The sequence below is a fragment of the Camelus ferus genome, chromosome 7, assembly GCF_009834535.1.
Source record: "Camelus ferus isolate YT-003-E chromosome 7, BCGSAC_Cfer_1.0, whole genome shotgun sequence".
In the NCBI taxonomy this organism is placed as follows: Eukaryota; Metazoa; Chordata; class Mammalia; order Artiodactyla; family Camelidae; genus Camelus; species Camelus ferus.
Genome location: NC_045702.1, coordinates 51,769,665 through 51,791,706, shown reverse-complemented (window position 1 = coordinate 51,791,706; position 22,042 = coordinate 51,769,665). Strand labels below are relative to the sequence as shown.

The following is a 22,042-nucleotide window of genomic DNA, read 5'->3' as shown; positions in this document are numbered from 1 at the left end:
ACTACTCAGCCAAAAAAAGAATAAAATAATGCCATTGGCCAGTAACATGGATGGATCTGGAGATCATCATTCTAAGTGAAGTAAGCCAAAAGGAGAAAGAAAAATACCCTATGATATCACTTATATGTGGAATCTAAAAAATAAAGACAAATGAACTTATCTACAAAACAGAAACAGACCCACAGACATAGAAAACAAATTTATAGTTACCAGGGGGCCAAGGGGGTGGGAAGGGATAAAGTGGGAGTTCGAGATTTGCAGATACTAACTACTATATATAAAGTAGATAAACAACAAGTTTCTCCTGTATAGCACAACTACATTCAATATCTTGCAGTAACCTATAATGGAAAAGAATATGAAAAGGAACATATGTATGTATATATATGACTGTATCACTATGTTGTACACCAGAAATAGACATAACATTGTAAACTGATTATACTTCAATTTTTTTTAAAGAAAAATAAATAAATATTCATTTTAAAGCATCATGGCTTATTGGCCTACTTAGCTGATGTTATTAATTATTTAATTGTATCATGGTTGATATCCCCAACCCTCTCCTTGTAAATCTGGCATAGAATTCTAAGAAACAGTCTCCTGTGAGACCTCCCTAATGGGTGTCTGGGTCTGGGGGATGGCTGTCTTCTGTGCTCCTTCAATATGTGTAGCCACATGCACACCTACCCACAAATAAGCTCATGGAAAAATTCACACAGCATCACTCTCTTAGTGGGCTGCAAATGGTTCAGCAGGTTTCTGGTTCAAATGCAACAGGAAAAAAAAAAAAAGAAAAACAAACAAACAAACAAACAAAAACCTTCCTAACCTACATCTTGCATCTCAAAAGAAACAGCAATAATGTGGCCAGAATGATCCTAACCAAAAACATCGTCTCCATTCTTAAGGAAGTCAACTGTAGGGTCGTGAAAGCCCTACGTGAATCCACGCTTTTACGTTCTAAGCACTAGCTCAGTCACAACCTGAAAGAGTACTGACGCAGATTCTCTTTTTGCTGTAAGAAGTGCATTTCACAAATTGGAGAGACTATTCTGCAACGTATTTATATTAAAATACTCAAGTGTATGCTTACATCCACTTCTACCGATAAATTCTCAATATTCAGGATGTCTAGGCTTTTACATTTAACTCCTAATTCTCCATTACAAATCAACTACACTTCCTTCTCAACCCCTTCCATTTACTTTATTCTCAAAAATCCATGGGCTGTGAACTTGAACTGTCTCACGTCTATAGCATCACTGGCTATGGCCTTTCCACACATTACACTGTGGCAAAATCACCTTTATTATTTTAAGAAGTTGTCCATATGTCAATTTAAAAAACTAAATATTCGATGGTGCAGAGACTATGGGAATCTCGGAGAAAGTAAAGGCCTTTTTTTTCTTCCTTCTTTGTACTTTGTACCCTTTGTTAGCTCTTGTTACCATGTCTCCTATTCGCCACTGCTGTCTCCCTGCCACACTGTCGCAGCAAGGTCTTTAACCATGACCTTCTGTCTCTGCTATGCAGGGGTAGGAATGGGTTAGAACAGTGATTCTCAAGACAAGGGACAGAACAGGAGAAGGGAGCAGGCAGAACCTTGCATTGTTCCAAAATTATGTTTTAATATAACTTCTATCTTGAATATGTTTTATAACAAAAAGTTCAGGGAGCCAATTTCAAGTGAAACTTCTTTGCTGGTATACTAGTTTTCCATTATTGTTGTAATAAATTATCACAAAGCTTGGTGGCTTAAAACACCACAAAAATATTATCTTATAGTTTTATAGAATTCCAGCACTGGGCTAAAATCAAGGCGTCAGCAGGCTGCATTTCTAGAGGCTCTAAAGACACCCCTGTTTCCTCGCCTTTGCAGCTTCTAAAGCTTGCCTTGGTCTGTGGTCCCTTCTCCCATTTCCAAAGCCAGTGATCGTGCATCACTCTGATCACTCTTCCATACCCACACCTCAGACTCTCCTCCTGGTCTCTGTCTCCACTTGTAAGGACCATTGTCATTATTGGACCCACCCATGTAAGCCTGGGTAATCTATTTAAGGTCAGCTCATAAGCAGTTTTCATTTCATTTTCATCCCCAATTCTCCTCTGCCATGTGATGGAATACAAGTAATGGGGATTAGGTTAAGGCATCTTGGCGGGGCCATTATTCTGCCAACCACAACAGTGAGGAGAGTCAAAACATGCTAACCATTAACCACAGAAGAGGAGCCCCTTTCAAGGGAGATGCAAAATGCAAATCAACAAGTGTTGGAGCATGAAATACGTAAGTTCATTAGAGGGGAACCAGGTGAGGAAGGGTGGCCGACACTGGCTTAGTAATCATATTCACTGTTCAGGAGGTGGGTTGATAGGTTGGAGAAGGCAAATACATTTGTATGGGAGCCTAGATTTTTAGCCCAACAACTAAAATAATGGCGAAGTGAAACTAAGTAATATAACTTCAGATACTTCCCCGTCCAGAAGCTTGTATTTTATGGAAAATGAAACCTTTAAAATTTGTCAGCCGCTAGTTAGGAAAGGTATCCCTTTTCTTTAAATATGATACCTTCGGAGCACACCGAGTCACCACCAGGGCACTGTGCAAAGTCGCAGAGACAGAAATGTGGTGCCTTTTGTTTGGGTTGTTTCCTCCATCTTTTTGATGGTTACTGATCCCTCTCTTCATTTTCTCCTACTAGACTATGACTTTCTCAGATAGGCATCACAAATGAATGCCAGTGGCCATAAATGCCAGTGCCTACAGAAGCCAGGCACTAAGGAAAAGAGGCAGACTGTGACACACTAGGGAGTAGTGGGGCTTATGGAACATTAGAGTGTGTGCCCGTCGACCAAGGGACCTTACTCCACAGGCTGAGGTCACTTGATGAGCAAGAAAATGGCCCCTCATTGCTAGATAGCTGCATTATTATAATGAAATTTCCCAATTTCCAAACATAGGCAGCTACACCATATTTAATACAAACATGAAAAATCATATCTGCAGGTTAAATCCAGCTGGAGAGCTTCCAATGTATCAACTCTGGCTAACTTTCTAGTTCTTAAAAAGCTAAAAGCTACAAAATATCACTCAACATAAAGGGTAAACATAATATTGCTCTCACTTGCTTGTGAGAGAGAAAGAACATACTCTTGTACTGAGTAAAGGGCTAGACTATTCCGCATTAAAATATGGCCTGAGTGAATATTTTGAAACATTTCTACGTCTCATTTTTATGATTTTACATGAATCATAAAGGCTTTTAAATAAACTTCCTTTACTACCAAAGCATAAATTAAGTCCTTTCAAAAAATTTTGATATGAAACAAGGGTGGGAGGAAATAATCTGGTTTGTGATTATCACAATAAGATCATTCTGGTCACTGCTGAGAGCCTGAACATCAGGAAACATTTGTGATGATTAAATGCTGAATGCCATGTTTTAAATGTCAATGTCAGTAAAATAAACAACAAGCATATTTCACAACTTCTGTGACAGAGGAAAAAACCTGCAAAAGACACCCTTACACACACATGAGAATATGTGTATGTATATATGCAGAGACAGAGATGAGTCAGGTTTGTTTCCCTGCTGAATTGATCTCATATGCTGAAGTCCAAACAAGAAAAGCAAATTTTACCACCAGGTGGCGCGTAGCTTCCATTAAAGCAGCGGATTAAGTAAAAAAGAGTTCAAGAGCTTGTCTGAATTCTTTGTGTATCTCCGGAAAAGACTGAAGCAAAAGGTAACCTAGAGCAGAATCAGACTGCAAACAGTGAGGTGGACTAAGATGATGGGCGTAATAAAAGACAAGCGGTGAATTTACTTGCTGGAGAAGCAGGCAGAGAGTAAGTGAAGGGCGTGGATCAGGAACGCAGAACGAGGACACTATCAATGTGGCTTGTGAAGGCAAAGAAAATTTACGAGGCTCATTCAGTAACAAGCCTGCCTATCTTCTTGTCCACCTGTTACCAGGTAGTAAGATACCGTAAGTTCTATAATAGCAGGAAAACATGCCATCAATATAGATGTAGAAGAAATAAATGTGTGTAAAAAGATATAATCATAGAGCACATCAGTCAGCAACAGCATGCTCCAAGGCATAAGGCAAAAGAACACAGCACGATCAGGAAATGTAAGTATTACCTGCTGGCATGTGTGCCACACAAGGCGTGAGTGGCTTGTAGTGGTGAGGGCATAAACTGAAGCGCTGGCAGAAGAAACAAAAAAGAAAGCCTTGATTTAATGGATACTTCAGAGAAAGACGGGCAACTGCACAGGGAACAAGGTTAAACAAAAGGGTCCAAAACTCAAAAAGAGGGAGAGCAGCAAGCCCCGGTAACAATGACGAGACATGAATGTGGGGAACAGGTCAAACTCAGGGAGAAAGTATAACCTCAGTTTTTGATTAGGTTTAACTAAACACTAGATATCCAAGCATAAAAATGTTGTTCCATAAGCAACTGAAGATATGATTGAAGCTTATGTGATATTCATTGGGTAGAAGAGGGCTTTGGGAGAGACCAGAAGACCGTAGTGAAGTGAGTGGCTTTCATTATCTGCATCCCTCATTTAATACTTAATTACACAGAAGCCTGGATTACTTGTGTAATTCGATTTTGTTTTGCTCTTTGTGCTTTTTTCCCTCCCCCCTTACATATAAAGCTAATAGCCTGGCTTTATGGTTCCATGCCACAGGGATTTTAGAAGGGGGGAAGGCAGGAAGAGTCTAAAATTACAGATGCTGTGGGTTCTGGTGTAAAAGCCAAACCCTGTCAGATTTACTAATGACCCCTGGGTACAGGAAGAGAGGAAGGACCTTTGAGGCCAGAAAAGAAAGCAACCTGGAGACCAAGCAGTGGGGTGATGGACTCAAGAGTGCAGGGACCTGGGTCTTGTTGCTCGTCCTAATTGCTGGCCCTGTAGGGACAGTGGAGCGGCCGGCTCAGGACCAGAGGGGCAGTTCTGATGTTCTGAGGCTTCTTGAGACCCAGAGTCTTTACACATCCCTGATACAAGAGGAGCGTGAAGAATGCTGGAGGTTGACTTTTATTCCAGCCCCACAGCATTGGGGCTTGAAATTAGGAATGAGGTGATTAAAAAAAAAAAAAAGATATTTCTGGACACATGAATTTATAAATCAACATGAACAAATTATATAGGCTTCAATAGACTCTTAGATATCACTTGATTTACATTCTGTCTCTCTCATTAACCAAGGCTTTAAATTTCTCAGTGATTTATATCCCAACAGATAAAGGCATAACTAAAGGATTGATGATAACCGCTATTAGACAGAAATTAAATTTTATACCTGAACTCTGCTGAGAGACCTTAGCAAATTACTATTACATTTAATGAAAGCTGGAATTGACCAGAAAGCTAAAACTTCATGCTTTGCCTCAAGGAGATTACATCTTAAAAGTGGACAGGGATGCATAAAGAAAACATTTCAATATAAAATGTAATCAGTAAGTGAATGTGAATATTGAATATGTCCTACGTGAATATTGTGCTATGTGAATACTGAAGAAGGATGTGCTGCCCTATATGAAACTTTAGGGAAAAAATTTAGTAAGAGCCTAAGTGAAATCTTGAAGACTAAGGCCATAACAGAACAGAGGGATCCTCTACCTCAAATGTCTGAAGGTTCTTTCCTCTGAACTCTTGTCATTACCTAATGATACCACTAATTTCACTTTTATCATATCACTTTCCACTGTCATAATTTTCATTTGTTTTTCTCACCTTTCCAGAAAAAAAAAAAAGTCACAGGGAATACGAATCCTACCTTATCTCTCTGTACAGTCTGCCCTTATTTCTTTGTAGAATGTCCATAGAACCTAGAGGTCTTGAGCATAAGAGATGCTCACTAATTAGGGACGAAAATTTGGTCTGCTAGGTAGTTCTCATCTTTATACCGTAAGACACATCTGCTGCTAATGACTGACTCTGCCAGTTGACCACAGAAGAATGAGAATCAAAACAAAAACTGGAACACAACTGAGAAAGTAGATTCTAAACATTTTTTATCACCATCTCTATCATTATTGGTCATTTTAAAATTGTTATGTAGGATAACTTTTAGATCCTACTGACAAGAAGCCATGTAGAGAGAACTCAGAAATACCGGATGGGGGCACAGGTAGACTGGCAGCGCCACATACAAGCTGTGTGATCTGAGGATCAGCACTTGGCCTCTGCGAGCCTCGGGCTCTTCTGTAAAATACGGAAAACTGAGCTCTCAAGAAAGTTACATCAGATACGCGAAATTTATTTGGCAAAGAGTAAAACACAACTTAATGGTAACTATGACTGAATAACTAGCTTGTCTCCAAGATACTCTTTCACCATAATTAAGATCCCAAAGATTTTACAAAGGAAAAAAGGAGTCTTTCTTTGACATATTTTGCTTATACTCATGTTACTTTGTAAAACTGTCTTCTTTTGTTGAGTCTTATAAAATATTTCTCCCAGGTAGATATGAGATATTATTGGAAGAAAAAAAATTCTTTTGTAAGTTGGCCATGGCTAAAGACTAAACAATCCAGACCTTGGGAAATGTATCAATTATTCAGACTGTTTCTGTCTAGCTTGTTGGACACATCAGCATTTCTCTTGAAGAGAATGGATGGCAGTGCTATCAGCCATTCTGGGGAGCGTCTAACCCTAATATAAGAAATAAGCCCAATCCTTTGGATGGGGATAGAGCAGAGGGGAAGCACTGCTTGCTCTCTGGTCCAGGAGTAGCTGGGCCCCAACAAGCAGGAATCTTAAGTGTGTCTGACAGTAAGCCAAGTGGATGCAGGCCACCTTTGCTTCTCTTTGGTGGCAGCACGTCTCCCTGTAGCAACAAAAATGTGATTGCAGCTTCACGGAGAGTCTAGCCTCTACCTCCCTGAACTGCATATCTGAGATCAAGCTCTCTGAGTGAGCTGGAAGAGCATTTAAGGCTGACGCTCTGAACGCAAGGACCCCTATGGGGCTGCTGCGGGACATGGAGGGACAGTTAAGACTGCAGATGGCTGTGCACAGTAGAGTGGCTTTCTCATGAGAGTAGTAACAGCCTGGTGACAAGATGAAAAATAAAAGGTGAAAGAAGCTGAGGAACTCATCCTAGGGCCTACAAGAAATTCTGGGGAGGATACTGTGAGTCAGGTTAGTTTCTGACAGAAACCATGTGGGTTCATGTTTTAATAATTTGGGTTTAAAAAAACACCAGTGTAAAACTATTTTTACATCACAGGCTAGTGAGGCCACCAACATTAAAGTTACACAATCACCTTAAATTGTGTTGAATCTGCATTGCCAATGAGTGTTAATTATGAATATTTATGGATAAATATGTATTATTATATAAAAATTTTTAAACATATATTGTTTTCCCAATGTAAGATAAACTTTGCTAAATTAGTAATATCTAATCTCTACAATTTCTTCTTGTATGTACATACAAAGCACAAGCTATGGTGCAATTGTTTTAGAACAACTTTTAAGAAAATGTTGATATAAAAAATATGTATTTTCTCTTTCTTTACACTCTCCTCATACATACACATAGCAAAAAAATCAAGAAGAAATTAATGAAGATATCATAATGGTAGAATTAGATTTGGGGGATTTTCTTAAGAGGAAAATTTACATTTAAGTTAACTCTGGGTCAAGAAAAAAAAGAAAAGATGATCGTTTTCGACTCAGATGCTGAGACAGACAGTTACAAGAAGAGTGTGTACCAAAAAAGCTCCGGATGAAAAATCACCAACCTGTCAAACTGTCCTTTACTGTATTCACAGATTTATGCACATGTAGAGAGTCATTAATTCTTTACTAATGATAAAGATAAATAATCGACATATATATATACACACACACAGTATGCTAAAAGAATATAAAACAGTGGCTTCAGAGTTGAAGGTTTGATATTAAACAACAGTTAGAAGTTAGTAAAATAAAACTAAAACTCCATTTAGGCAACACATACAGGTTTGGAGCAGTGTTAGGCCCAACTCCATGATTAACCCAAATCTTTTAATACCTTTTAAGATTCCCAAACTAAAGCCAAGATTATTTTGGTCTAGAGTTGCTTCTTTCTGCTATCTTATTATAGCATATTGCACTTAATCTTAAATTCCTGATTTATGGTAGAATTTATGGATTTTCCCACTGGGATCCTAAAACTCTTAATTTGTTTACATATTTTGGCTTTTTTCCAAATTTATGTGACCAGTCACTGATCCAAGAAACAAACAGGCGGAAATGTCTTTGAATAGCATTCTTTTACTATCAGGTCATACACATCTCCATTCAGTAAAACAGGCCACAGAATTCCTGAACTGGGTAGTTCAATAATACATTTTTAAAACTCAGGTGGGATAAAAGAGAATGATTTTCTATTCAAACAAGAGAAAAAGAACTATGAACTTAACAGGGTCTTAAAAACACACACACAGGATGGAAAAGAAATTCCTCCAAACTATTGAAAAAATTAGTGACACAGATTTTTATCATCTACTTCCTCCTCCTCAGAGGGATGTTTTGTTATCCACTTAGGCTGAAGAGCTTGCTTTCAATTAAATTAAGGGCCTGGATGTAAAGAATAGAAAAGAAAAAAAAAAAAAAAAAGAAAAAGCTGACATACCAACAAACCAACCCATTTCAAGAGCCCACTTTATAATGAAGTAGAACAAAGAACAGAATGGATAGCTCCAAATGGCAAAGCTCCAGGAACCACATTCAGTTAATCTGCTAGATGCTTTGCCAAACCTTATCCAAATAACCCAATTACTACAGTCTACAGACCAGTGGAAATTCTTACAGAATTGGCCTCCATGTGGAATCTCAAATCACGTCTCTACTCAGGTCAAAAAGATCACTAGGATTGCCATGTGGAAGTTTTGCCTCTGGGCTTAACTGCAATTTTGCAAAATGGAAAATGAGGGAACACATCCAGGTAAAATTCTGGATGGAGATTTAAATCAGTTTTTTTTTTTTTAAACCTCAAGTAAAGAACAGTCCCTCCGAGCTGTAATCCAAATTCTGGATTTCCAAACTGAGTTTGGCTTCCAGTGTGCTGGATGATCACGAGTCCTTAATCTCTGCATCTGCTTTTTTACAATTGTCATAACACAAGGTTGATACAGACCTACCTCGTAGAGAACCTGCAAGGGTTAATTAAGGTTAAACTGGAAGAAAAAAAGTGCATTAGACAAGCCAGGGTTTGTCCATGCTGCTAAATAGACCCAGATGTTTTAACAACTGTTCAGTTGGTAGCATCCTAAGTAAGGAATAATTTGCATAATACACTTCAGCTGTAAAGACTTAAAAAAAAAAATACCCAATTACTTTTATTTTAATTCTATAATGTTTTCCTTAGGAACAGGAAAACTGGTTTTGTTTGTTTGTTTGTTTTTTTCCCTATACACACTAACCTGCAATAATCAGATCTTATATTTTGTGCTGTACAAATTTAACTTGAATCTTTTTTCTGGTGGTGGTAATATATATGTTAATAAAGGCTTGATTAAAAAAAATAAGCTCTTTATATAACAGAGTTATTTAAGGATTTGTGATAAAACCCTGCACAATATTTTTTAGGTTATTTTTTAAATCTTAGCAACCCAATGTTATCATATGTAGTTGTCAGAGCCCTTTCTCAATCTTTACAGTAAATACCACTTGTAATATGTCACTTACCTAATCAATATTTATTAAGAAAGGCAAACTGATCAATTTCTTTCATAAACTGTGAAATTCAGATTTCAACTCCATGCTTTAAAAAATGTAATTCAGATTATTCATCCATTCACCAAATCAATGTTGAGCATACATTTTGTGCCAAATACTATTGTAGTCACGGAAGGTATCATATAAAGATGAAAAGTTCCTGCTCTCATAGAACTTAAATGCTAATGAAGAGGTGAAAATTAGAAATATGCATGGCAAAGAAACACATTTTGAGGAGGTAATTTACTAGACTGATGAGCAAATGAACAAAAAGGGCTGTTTATATTAGTATTTAAAAGAATGGAATTCCAGGCTGAGAAGACACTATATTTGTTTCTGGATACCAGTAACGGAATAGGAAAAGTCAACACTGCATAATGAAATTTTCAATTTACAGTAACACCAGGAAAGAATAAATCACAGCTAAGAAATATGGACAGTGTTTATAAAGGCTGTAATTTCAAACACAGCATTGAGTCCACTCTTTGCTGGTCAAAGTGTGGCTTCTCCTTTGAATAATATTATTTTTAAAAACTTTTTAAATTTATCATTTTTTAAGTAAAGTATTGACATACAACATTATATTAATTTCAGGTGTACAACATAATGATTCAATATTTGTATATGCAGCAAAATGATCGCCACACTAAGTCTAGTTAACATCTGTCACAATACAGAATTACACATTTTTTTTTCTTGTGGTGCAAAGTTTCAAGAATCTCTCTTGGCAACTTTCAGATATGAAGACATTTTTAAAAAGCAAAGATTCCAATATTTCAGGTGAGAAGAGAAAAATTACCTGGTTCTGCTCAGGTAGAGCTCACCATACTGGCAGCACCTTCACCTCCAAATTTTCCCATCGAGCAAACACTGTGAACATATGTGCTCAGGAAAGTCTCATAGCAAGGGAAGACTTCATAATCCTCATGCCTGGGCATTTCTCTAGACCATCCTTTCTTTTGTGAAGATGGTGAATGGATTTCAAGTTCTCTTTTCATGTCTGATTGTGCTGCTGGGGCACAAATGTCTAAATGTAACTCCGGTTCATCAAGAAAGTATTTGCTTCTACTTGTTCATCTTGTACTTCTGTTATCCAAGTATGTCTGAGCATCCACTGCCTGCGGAAATCCCAACAATTTTAGAGCTCACAGAGAGAGGTGGCGCTGATAATAATTGTATATATCAGTCTTTGCAGGTTTTACGGCACTAACATATGTTTGTGTATTGGGGGTGGTGATGGGCAAAGGAAAGGAAGACTGTAGAAACACTGAAAGCTAATGGGAGTGAATCATGGATAAAGCTAATGAGCTTTACCCATTTTACTTCTCTTGCTATTAAAGGAAAAAAATGATGCTTGAGAGTCCCATCTTTGAGAGTCATTCTTTAAGGGATCTACAAACAGTCTGTGTTATAATACTATATAGAATCATGCTTAGGAATATAAGCTCCAAAGTTAGACAACCAAATTTGAACTTCATTTCTCCCATTTGCTGTATGAGTGACTCTAAGTTATTCAGAATGTATGTGCCTTGGTTTTCTCATCTTCTAAATGGAGGTTGGTATACTACCTAGCACATAAAGTTATTATGAAGAAAAAAAGTTATGCACATGTAAAGCACTAAAAACAGTTTCTGGAACATGGTAATCTCTCAATAAATGTTAGCTATTTTGATTAGCTATTATTTTCATTGCCCACATTTTAACTCAACATCATTTCAGGCCCAAGAATGCTTAATAACTTCTGAAAACTTTTCTAAAACATTCACTCTATTTTCTTCTTTTAGAAACTATTGTCTGGAGGAGGCATCCAGAGAACCTTCAAATCCTCTGGGATCATTGCCCTAATGAACATTTCTACTTATAAACATACTGCTTCAGCAAAACATGTGTCTCCATATATATCCTAGACCTGGAAGAGCAAATGTACCACATACTGCCACAGATTTTTCTTTCCTTGCTCACCAATCGGTGTTCAACAAAGAGATTCAAAACTCAGTACTAGCAAAAACAAGCAAACAAAAAGCCAATGAGATTTTTCTAGCTCACCTGTCTTCTGGAGGTCACCTGATCAGGGGCTGGGTGGCCCTGCCGATCTCAGCTGGGCTTCTTCATCCATCTTTTCATTGGCTGAGATTACTTGATATGGGCTCCGGTTTTCTCTTTTAGTAGCAGAAAGCGAGGCTGAGCGCCTGCATCTCATGGTGGTGGCAGAAGCGGAAGAGGGCAAGCAGCAACCTACAGGGTCTCAGTGGGGCACTGCCACTTCTGACTCACCCTATTGGTCAAAGCAGGTCACATGATGAATCCCAACGTCAAGAGGTGGACATGTATTTCCCCTATGGAAGCTCAGTGAAGGGAAAGAATATTTCTGAACAATAATTAAACCTACCACACCCATGCAGACATTATTAAGTGGTCACAACATTCATGGCCAGTGTGACTGAGTATAGCTTTTATATCCTCAGCAGTGACAATAATTGCTGGGAAACCTGCTAAATATGAGGGAAAGAAGAAAAAAATCTAATTGAGACTCTGGTTTTGCAAAATTTTAATATATGTTACAGAATAACATATCTGAATCTCAAATTATATCTTTCTGTAATGTAAAACATCACTATTATATTTTGAGAATAAATATTACATTTAGTTGTTCAGTTGAGACAGTTACTTTGAAAAAAAAGTCCATATACACTAAATATCAATGCAAACTGTCATTAGATTTTAAAATATCAATAATTTAGTCATCAATTACTTATTTCATTTTTAAAGAGAACATTTAAAAATTTAATACTCTTCATTTAAAAAATCATACATTTTTCATAATTTTGAAACTAAAAATATATAAGAATATATACAAATATGATGCCAAACACCACCTACACAGCCATTTCTAGCTCACTTATTTTAAACTATATTAATAAATCCTAAAACAATATGCATTTTTCACTTATCTGTTTATTTTTGAACTTTAAAAATAACTTCAATCTTTCTTTTCCCAAATGGCGTTAACATTTTAATTAAAATATTAATGATTTATGCTTCTTGATATGGTTTCAACACTAAATGGAATTAAAATGTACAGATACAAGGTAAGAAAAGGTTCTACTGCAACTTGATTTTTATAAAATGAACACTGTATTTATATATAAAGTAAAATTTGATGGTTATAACTGACCCTTAAACAACGCCAGGGTTAGGGGCGCCCATCCTCCAAGCAGTTGAAAATCCATGTACAATTTACAGTCTGCCCTCTGTATCCGTGATTCACTCCCTATCTGCAGATTCAACCAATCGAGGATTCTGAGGTGCTGCAGTATTTACTATTGGAATAAAAATCCGTGCATAAGTGGACCAGTGCAGCTCAAACCCGTGTTGTTCAAGGGTCAACTATATAATAAACTAGCATGAGAAAAGAGAGTTTTCCTGGTAAGCCAATGCAAAATGCTTTAAGTGACCATAGTTAGAATGGCTCCAAGTAGAATACAGGGCCTGACTTTTATCTGTAGTATGATCTGAGTATGATCACAAGTCATCTCTCAAATTGAGCACTTTCATGGAAAAAAAAAAAACAAACTACCTCTTACCAATATCAGTCATTAATCAAACCATGGATCACACTGGGTTAACTTCCTAAAGAGGCTAACTTTAAATTGCATTTAATTAAGTAGCATACATTTAGAAGGAAAACTGTCTTTCCGTAAGTTTTTCACAGGTAGAAAGCAATTTCAGCAACCCTGAGGAATAATTACTATTATTTTTTAAGAGATTTTGGAAAATAAAGTGAAAATGGACAGTTCTCATGGAAGTAATTAAGTTTCCAGAAGTGGCAATGAAAATATAACTATAAAGATGCCCCTGGATCTCTTAACAAATAAAAACAACTCATGTATCTTTCTCTCTTGGCCAATAATTCTCTTCATTCCTTTCATCCCCAGCTATAATTTCTGTACGTTGGGAAGATAGTTGAAAAGCCCAAAAATTCAGGACTTTCCTCTGGTAAATGGATTGATCTGCCCCTCCCACCCCTTCTTCCAACATTCATTTGGAGCCTCTGGCTCTCCTCCCATGGCCTCGCTGCTGGATGTCCTTTGCCCATAATCACTGTTACACAGGAAAGTAAGCTTAAAACTTATTCTCAGTGGTCCTGAGTTTAAGCTCTGCCTCTTGCTACTAGGCAGACACGAGCCTTTGGAGAAGGCGGTGAAGGTCTCTGAGCTTCATCTTCCATCTAAACGGTAAAGGATACAGGGAGATTTCTTTAAATTGTTTTCAGTGCTTTGAATCACTTTGAATCACTTTTTTTAAAGAAAAAAATCAAATGAGATGATGCTGATGATGCTGATTTCAGACACAACTTAGCATTTTATTAATTAAATCTCCTAATACTAAATGTTTCCAATTGCCTAGGGTAAAGGCATACTAACTGTTCTAAGATAAATTCTTATCTGGCATAACACCCCATTATTAAGTTGAAATCCAAGGACTCAGCTAGCCTCCGTAGATACAGTGATTTAGCTTGTGCCACAGAAAGGCCCAGTTTCCCACCATGTACCTAAAGGCACTCACCCGCTCTTTAAAACCTTAATAACTGTTTCCCCTTCACCTTATGAGCACCTTTAAATTCTTAAAAACATTTTCATCTGAAGACATCAACAGGCACACCACAAGGCCTTTCACGCTACGGCCCACCTGCCTGAACGACAGAGACGTTCACACATTGTCCATGTACTTTCACCCTCAAGACTTTGAATTAAGTGATTTATTTTGTATTTCTTTTCATCCTTAGAGAGAGAGAGAGAAAGTGGTGAGCCCAGGACTAGATAGTTCCAAGCCTACATGCAAACAACACATTTCATGTGGAAGAATGAATTGCAGTAATTGCTCCAGGCCCATTATACTCTACTATCATTAAATGTAAAATACAGACTCTCCTACTACTACAGACACTTAGGAAATACGGAGAAAATCGTCCAACTATTAAGAGATTGCGCGAGGTAGATAATTCACAGTCTACCTTTAACTGAAAACATTGCGTGCAACTTTTGTAGTTCCCACATGCAGCCTAAGCCCTGGCACAATCTGATCCAACGTGTTTTTTACAAAGTAAATGTATATATAGAGTAAGAGGCATCTCTAATGACTAGGTTCACAAAATTATAAAATGTAATGAAAGGGGAAATCATCAGTATTTAAGATGTATGTACCAGTGGAAATTTAAAAGAACAAGAACTTGACTTAAAAAGGTAGCAGTTATCTGTATCAAAAGAATAGTTTAATTATTTGACATGCAGTGGACTCTGCTTTCTAGAAGAAGCCTAGCTTGATATTGACCAAAATAACTTCATTTTTATGAAGCTTTCCAGTATTCTTTTTTAACTTACTCAGAAAAACCAGAAGCCTCTTAAAATCATGTAAGTCAAAATTATATTTCATTAAACAAGAAAAACATACACTAAACACTAGAAAAGCAGAAGGAGAGTCCATCTCCTTTAGGGATCTAGAGTAACGTAAGGCTAATGATGAAGATACATGAACCGGCGTTCACTGCTCTCTCTTCTTTTTTTAAGGCATAAAAAATTAGAATGCAGTTCAAGCTAACATATGGTGAGGGGACAATGTTAGAATTAAGAATAATTCTTAGTCTTATTTATTAGTTTCATTCTAATGTGACTTACTAATTAACATAGAGATAATAGTTGACATTTTCTAAATTCTCACTCCTTGGAAGAATTAGCTGAGCCACCATTATTTCTATTTTACCTTTCATGCCTTTGTGAAAAGACTCTTTATGTGAAGGCTATTACTGTCCACTTACCTATTCTTTTCTGGTTCAGGCAATTTATAATTAACATGCACAGAAAGATTTTTTTTCCCCACAGATATAAACATCGATCCACTTTTATAATCTAAGCACCACATCCTACAAATTATAAAAGACATAAAAGACAACTTAAACATTCTACCACATACAATACGGAGGGAAGCACAAAAGAGATACTTAGATAACCATTTCTAAGAACCCAGTAGGTGGTATTCTCCATGTTCTTCATGCTATGAGTAGTTGGCCAATGAGTCCAGAATCTCTTTCTTTGATTAAGGTAGCAATAATGGTGGCACCTTGCCTTAAACTTTCCTGTAGCTTCTGTTCATCCTGATAGAAAAGATAAAACAGTAATTATTTTAGAAAGAAAAGATATCAACCCATTAAATTTAATAAGGAGCTACTTTTCTTTTTTAAAAAAATTTGTTTTTTAAACACTTTCCCCCAACTTTATAATTGACTTGTAACATTGTATAAATTTAAGGTGTACAATGTGATGATGTGATACACATATATACAGCAAAATTATTACTAAAATAAGGTCAGTTATCATATCAATCACCTCATATAGTTATTTTTTTGGAATGAGGGGTGAGGACATTTAAGATCTACTTTCCTAGCAACTTGCTAATATACAATAAAGTATGATTAACTATAGCCACCATGCTGTACATTAAATTCCCCTAACTTACTCATCTCATAACTGCAGGTCTGTGTTCTCTGACCAGCATTCCCTCTTTCCCTCCACTCTTCAGCCCCTGGCAACCACTAAGCATAGACACTGTTTCTAGGAGTCCAAGGAGCCACTTTTCAAGGCCTGCTGTTCTCTGGGCTCAGCATTCTGTAGAACTCAGACCACAGCCACTGGCAAGGACTTGGTGCCCCAAATACATAAGAAAGACTTTAGTAAGCACTTTCATTATAGAAAAAGTACCTGCTGAAGGTACCAAGAAAAACGCTGACACAATTTCAAATGCTAACAAAATGAAACAAAAGATTATTTTCCCTTAACCCAATATCTGACCAACTCTGGCTCTTTACTGAAGTGTGAATATTTCATTGATGATGCAAACCTTTTCTTCATCTTTTTTTCTGAGTGTCCTCAACAACAGACCTGGTCATAAACTGCTTGTCATTTCTGAAGTAAAGATCAGGCAGATTTGTGAAATGAGTGATCTCACAAGTTGCTAAAATGTGGTTTTGCCTTAAAATCATATTGTCTATGAAATTCTGGGGTTTTTTTTTCATAATTATTTAGGCTCCTTAAAGGGATGAGGGGATGATAATATGAAGGGAAAATAAAAGAGGAAACAGGTAATATCTTAAGGTCCCTGTGTTATGAATTGTGCTGTGTTCAAAAAGAGGAAACTGGCAACCAATTTCTACACTTTGGCTTCATCCTTAATGCCTTATCCCAACACTTAATGTGTCACCAGGACCTACTGCTTCTACCTCCTTAGTGTCTCTTGAATCCATACACTCATACTGCCAGTGCCAGCATGATACCTCTGGTTCTGAAGTCCTGAAACAACCTCACAGTCTCTCTAAAGTCTGTACTCTTCTACCACCTTTCCCACAAAGCAGTCAAAACACTTATTTTAAATAATAAAAATCTGATCACAGCAGTATCCTGCCTAAAATCCTTTGAAGGCTACCTTTAAACTTCAGGATCAAGTCTGAACCCTTTACCTGGTAATGGAAATAGTCTTTTACCCTTCCAGCCTCTTCTTGCCATTCCCTTAGAATCTCTCAGGTCTCCAAGCCATGCAGAAGAGTGAAAGATTATCCAAGCCATTTTTCAAGCTTTCATCCCTTCGCACCAGTTAATCCCTTTGCCAGAAAAGCTGTCCCACTCTCTCCCTAGCCTCGCTGAGACCGGTTACTCCATGAGGTTCGACCCAGATATCAGTGACTGTTGATACCTCCCCTGGCTCCTATTCTCCAGTCCAGGGTGCGTGAGGTCAGTCTATATGTCTGCACAGCTGTGAATTCCCCTACACACTGAATTCTCATGGCCATTTTAGCTGACCATCTATTCCACCAGATGATGAGTTTCTTGATGTAAAGAATATTTTATCTTTGAATATGAAAAAGTTATCTCAATGCTTAACACATGGCAGCACTCCAATTTATAACAAATTCAAAGCAGAGGAGGCTCGGACTATGATAGAGATATAGTCACCCTTTCAGTTTGACTCATCTGTTAACAACGACCACTATTGGTTTACTTCATTCACTCCTATATACATATTTAGCCAGAAGTCTGGTGATAGGACAAAGAAGAACATGATCACACAGCTACCATGTCGCCATGAGCTCAGGCCTTGGGTCTCTCATCTATGATGGCAGTAGTAAGAGGGCGCCTCTGCTTAAGCTACTCCTTTACGTCAGTCTCCCTGATTGTGTTCTAAGAGGGGCAGCTGGGGAAGATGCACGGGGGCTGAATGGTGGCTATTTTGCTTCTTGCAAGTGGGTTTTAATGACTTTTCAATAATGGATTTCAAATGCTGTTTTGGTTTCCAGAATATCAAATTACATATACAAATCATTTTAGAGCCAAATATGTTAGAGCTTAAAATGTGATATTCACTTATATGGGAATAGATACCATGCATGCCACACCGTTTATGACACACATAAATATAGAAAGAAGTATTCTAAAACCGAACAAAACACAAACCAACTTGAGATATGTATTTGTCACTTTCGATGTTACTAATCACTCACAATGTTGCAGGTATGAACACATCTACTCCCAAGTCTTATTAAACTAGGCATACGACAGGTGTTGATAACTAAAGTCCCCTGTTCAAAGAAGACAGACTAACCGTAGAGCCTCTCTGAAACCAGCTTACACTAATATTGAAAGCAGCACATTAACAAACAAATAAATGAATGGGAAAAAAAATCTATTTCAGATCCTAGGGCTGGAGAAATCACATTCTATATCTTGATATAAATCTTCTATGTTCATTTTGAAAGCTCCGTAACTTAAACAGCTTTAGCTAATAGAATTTAAGTAAGAATATTCTTTTAAACACTACTTTGCCAGTTTTCTATAGGCATCATTCGGAAAGATTACAATTCAGTGAGAAGAACCTCTGTTATTCCACGAAATACTTGCTGAGACATACTTATACTCAGAAAATTCTAGTATGTACAAAGTCAGCTACACAGGCAATTTATGGATTACAAACTCATCTCATAATTACAAATCTCTTCAAAAGTATTGATACCACAGGTTAAGAATTACAAAGAAATCTTGGAAAAGCATTTCCTGCCGACAGTGGATTTGCAAAACAGTGGTTTTTAATTCCCGAAGATAAAGAACAAAGGAACATTATAGGTGGTCATTATATTACCACGCATGCATATTTACATATACGTATATGCATGTATTTCTTTGTGTGCTCCAAATATTTATAATAAAAATGTTTAATGTTAAAATTAAGTAACCAAGGTCAACATGAACACTGAAAAATCATGTTGATAGTATCCACTCTTGATATGTTATGATGAAATGGCATTTACTTCTGTGGTCTCCCTCCCCAAAACCCACATCCCCAGGCTCATCGTAACAAAAGCATCAGATTCCAATAGAGGGGCATCCTACAATATATCCTACAATGTATCTGACCAGCACTGCTCAAAACTGTCAAGCTCATCAAAAACAAGGGAAGTCTGAGAAACTGTTGCAGCCAAGAGGACCCTAAGGAGACCTGACAACTAAAAATAATGTGGTATCCAGGAATGAAAAAAAAAAATTTGGTAAAACTAAGGAAATTTGAATAAATGATGGCTTTAGTTGTTAATAATAGGGAAAACTGGGTACAGAGTATATGGGAATTCTGTACTACCTTCTCAATTTTTCTGTAAGTTTAAAAAACAAAGTGTATTATTTTTCAAAAGGAAAAAAAAAAGATGTCTTTAATTAAGCAGTACTTTTCTCTATTTTAAAAATGTTTATGCACCAGAATTATAAAACCTAACTTACAACAGGGAAAAAAAAGTGTGACAATGAATATATGTATATTCATGTATAACCGAAAAACATTAAAAAGTAAAAAATTAAATTAAGTTAAAAAAATTAGACAAACCTAACTTACAAAGGCAATTTATTTGTGTGCAGTAGTCCATTTGTATATTTCTTGAATAAAATACAATATTCCTTTAACAAACTATGCACTTGATAATGGCACGGGCTCTAGAGTCAAATGGCTGGTATTCAAATACTGGCTTTGACAATTTTCAAATGATCTTTGAGCAAATTATCCAAGTTTTATAGTTCTGCCTCTTTTCATCTAAAACTGGGGTAACAATATTATCTACTTGACAGATTTTTGTTAAGGACTAAATTAGGTAAGACATGCAAATCATTGATATCCAGTAAATATTCTATAAGAATTGCCGTTAGAATTATTATTTTTATGGAATGTGCTGTTTCAGCCGTAACAGAGTAAGTGGTATCACTTACTCACCACATATGACCATTAAATCTGGAAAATTCTATGTGAAAATGTTGTTTGCAGGTCTAAGACAGTAACCAATGCATGCATGTCGACAATCCTTGAAAGTAGAGCCCGTCAGATCACATTCAGTCCCAATGTCTTGCTGAGAGAATTTTTCGAAACTATAAAGAAGAGACATAGAGCCCAAGTAGAGAAGGGTGGGGGTTCTGGAAGGAAAAGGCACAGATTACAGTGTAAAGCAGTCAGAGTGGCTTGGATTGTGCAAACAACATCCCTGAGCAAGGAGAGTTGCAAAGATTTTGCTAAAAATTTTGCCTAAAACTTTGCTAAAAATTCCTCTTCTTTGGCCAATTCCTAAATGGTGCCTGCACAGGACAAGATTCCCTGGGGCCTAGCTGAGAATAACTGCTGGGAAGCTGGAGGGGTGAGTGGAGACATCAGAGGCTGCACTACACAGAGAAGGAGACGAGATGAGAGTAGATGGAACAAGGAGACCGTGGTGAACAGTCTCCGAAAAGCCACGCCTGCAGCCTGGGAATAAAGGCAACTGAACTACAACTGCCTGAACAAAATCTCAACAACTCTGCAAGAGCACATCGATCTCCCAGGAATACAGATGCTTCCCAAATTTTAATGTTATTTGGAGGAAGTTAAAATAAGCTAGAGCCTTTATGAGGTTTTGTAACTAACATACCTATGGCACACAATAAAATATTACTAGACAAGTAAAGAAATAGAAAGCAAAGCAGCCAAAAAAGAAAAATTACCCATCAACAAGGAAAACAATTAATTTAAGGAGGTTCAGAAATGATCCATATATTGAAATTACCATACAAGGATTTCAAAAATAACTATGATTAATATATTTAAAAATAGAGGAGGAAACGGAAATGTTGATGACAAGTAGAAACTTTCAACATAGAATAGGAATCTAAAATCAAAAACATCTTATAGTTTTACAGCATAAACCTTGAAATTAAGAATTAAACTGGGTTAATATGAGACGAGCAGAGCCAAAGACAGTATTAGTGACCTTGAAGTGAGGTAAAAAAAAATATCCAAACTGAATCCCAGAGAGAAAAACAGTAAATTATAACCATTATCATCTTATACCTTATCATCACATTACTGTTCCATTTTCCTCTTCCTCCCTTATCTACTGACACATCCTGCCACCACCACCACCACCACCACCAAGAAACCTATTTGGAACATTTAGAAAACAGTGTATGGGTTATGTCAATAGCTATGTCACCAGGGAATATTTACTCCACTGAAACAAACAGAAAGTTTTAAAATGTTAATCCCACCCCTAGAAAACCAGTATGATGCAATGTACAAAAATACATACAAAACTGGACCACACGGAATACTGTGGATGCTGGGCATAAAAGAGCAAGGGAATTCCAAGTGTGGTAAGATCACATGATGCTGGACCGGTTCCTCAGGGATGTAGAACCAAATGATGAGAAAAAAATGACAAAACTAGGTACCCGAATTCTCACAACAAAAACTAAGAAAAAAGTGCCCTTCTCTGACAACTAGTGGTACTGAACATTTTTCATGTGCCTATTGCCATTGGTATGTCTTCATTGGAGAACTGCTTGTTTAGGTCTTCTGCCCGTTTTTGAATTAGACTGTGTTTTGTTGTCGTTGTTATTAAGTTGCATGAGCTGTTCATACATTCTTAATTATGATTATCTTTTAAATACATAGAGTAATTCTAAATTTACTCCAGAGTGATTAAGCCTTGTCAATAGAACCCTGTACTTTAGTTTTATGATATGCATTATGTCTTTTTTTTTTGGTTGATGGGCTAGATTTCCAGCTCATGGTCATATCTATCATCTTTAGTAGAGCAGTGACATCTTGATGCAAAAATTCTCATGGGAATTTGAAGCCATTCGAAAGCTTTTTGGTAATCAGGGAGAAATGGATTTCTTTATTTTCACAGAAAATTAGGAATGAAGATGACACCGCTGTAATTCACAGCAGCTCTTTTTCCCCCAACTCCCTACCATCCACCT

The 22,042-nt window shown here is 37.0% G+C and overlaps 1 protein-coding gene across 16 annotated transcripts in view; it reads right to left on the bottom strand.

The window, feature by feature from the left end:
- The window catches only part of CRPPA (CDP-L-ribitol pyrophosphorylase A), a 331,012-nt gene that overhangs the window by 93,016 nt on the left and 215,954 nt on the right, over positions 1 to 22,042 (bottom strand). For 15 of the 16 annotated variants that reach the window (XM_032483917.1, XM_032483907.1, XM_032483909.1 and 12 more), the window contains 2 exons: positions 11,772 to 15,876; positions 10,525 to 10,843 (listed from right to left, as the gene is read on the bottom strand). Coding sequence is in view for 15 of the 16 variants with exons in the window: in XM_032483907.1 (XP_032339798.1) it covers positions 15,772 to 15,876 (105 nt within the window). In the remaining variant the exon portion in view is untranslated. The remainder of the gene's footprint in view (positions 1 to 10,524; positions 10,844 to 11,771; positions 15,877 to 22,042) is intronic. The other variant, XM_032483902.1, reaches the window with a different exon arrangement.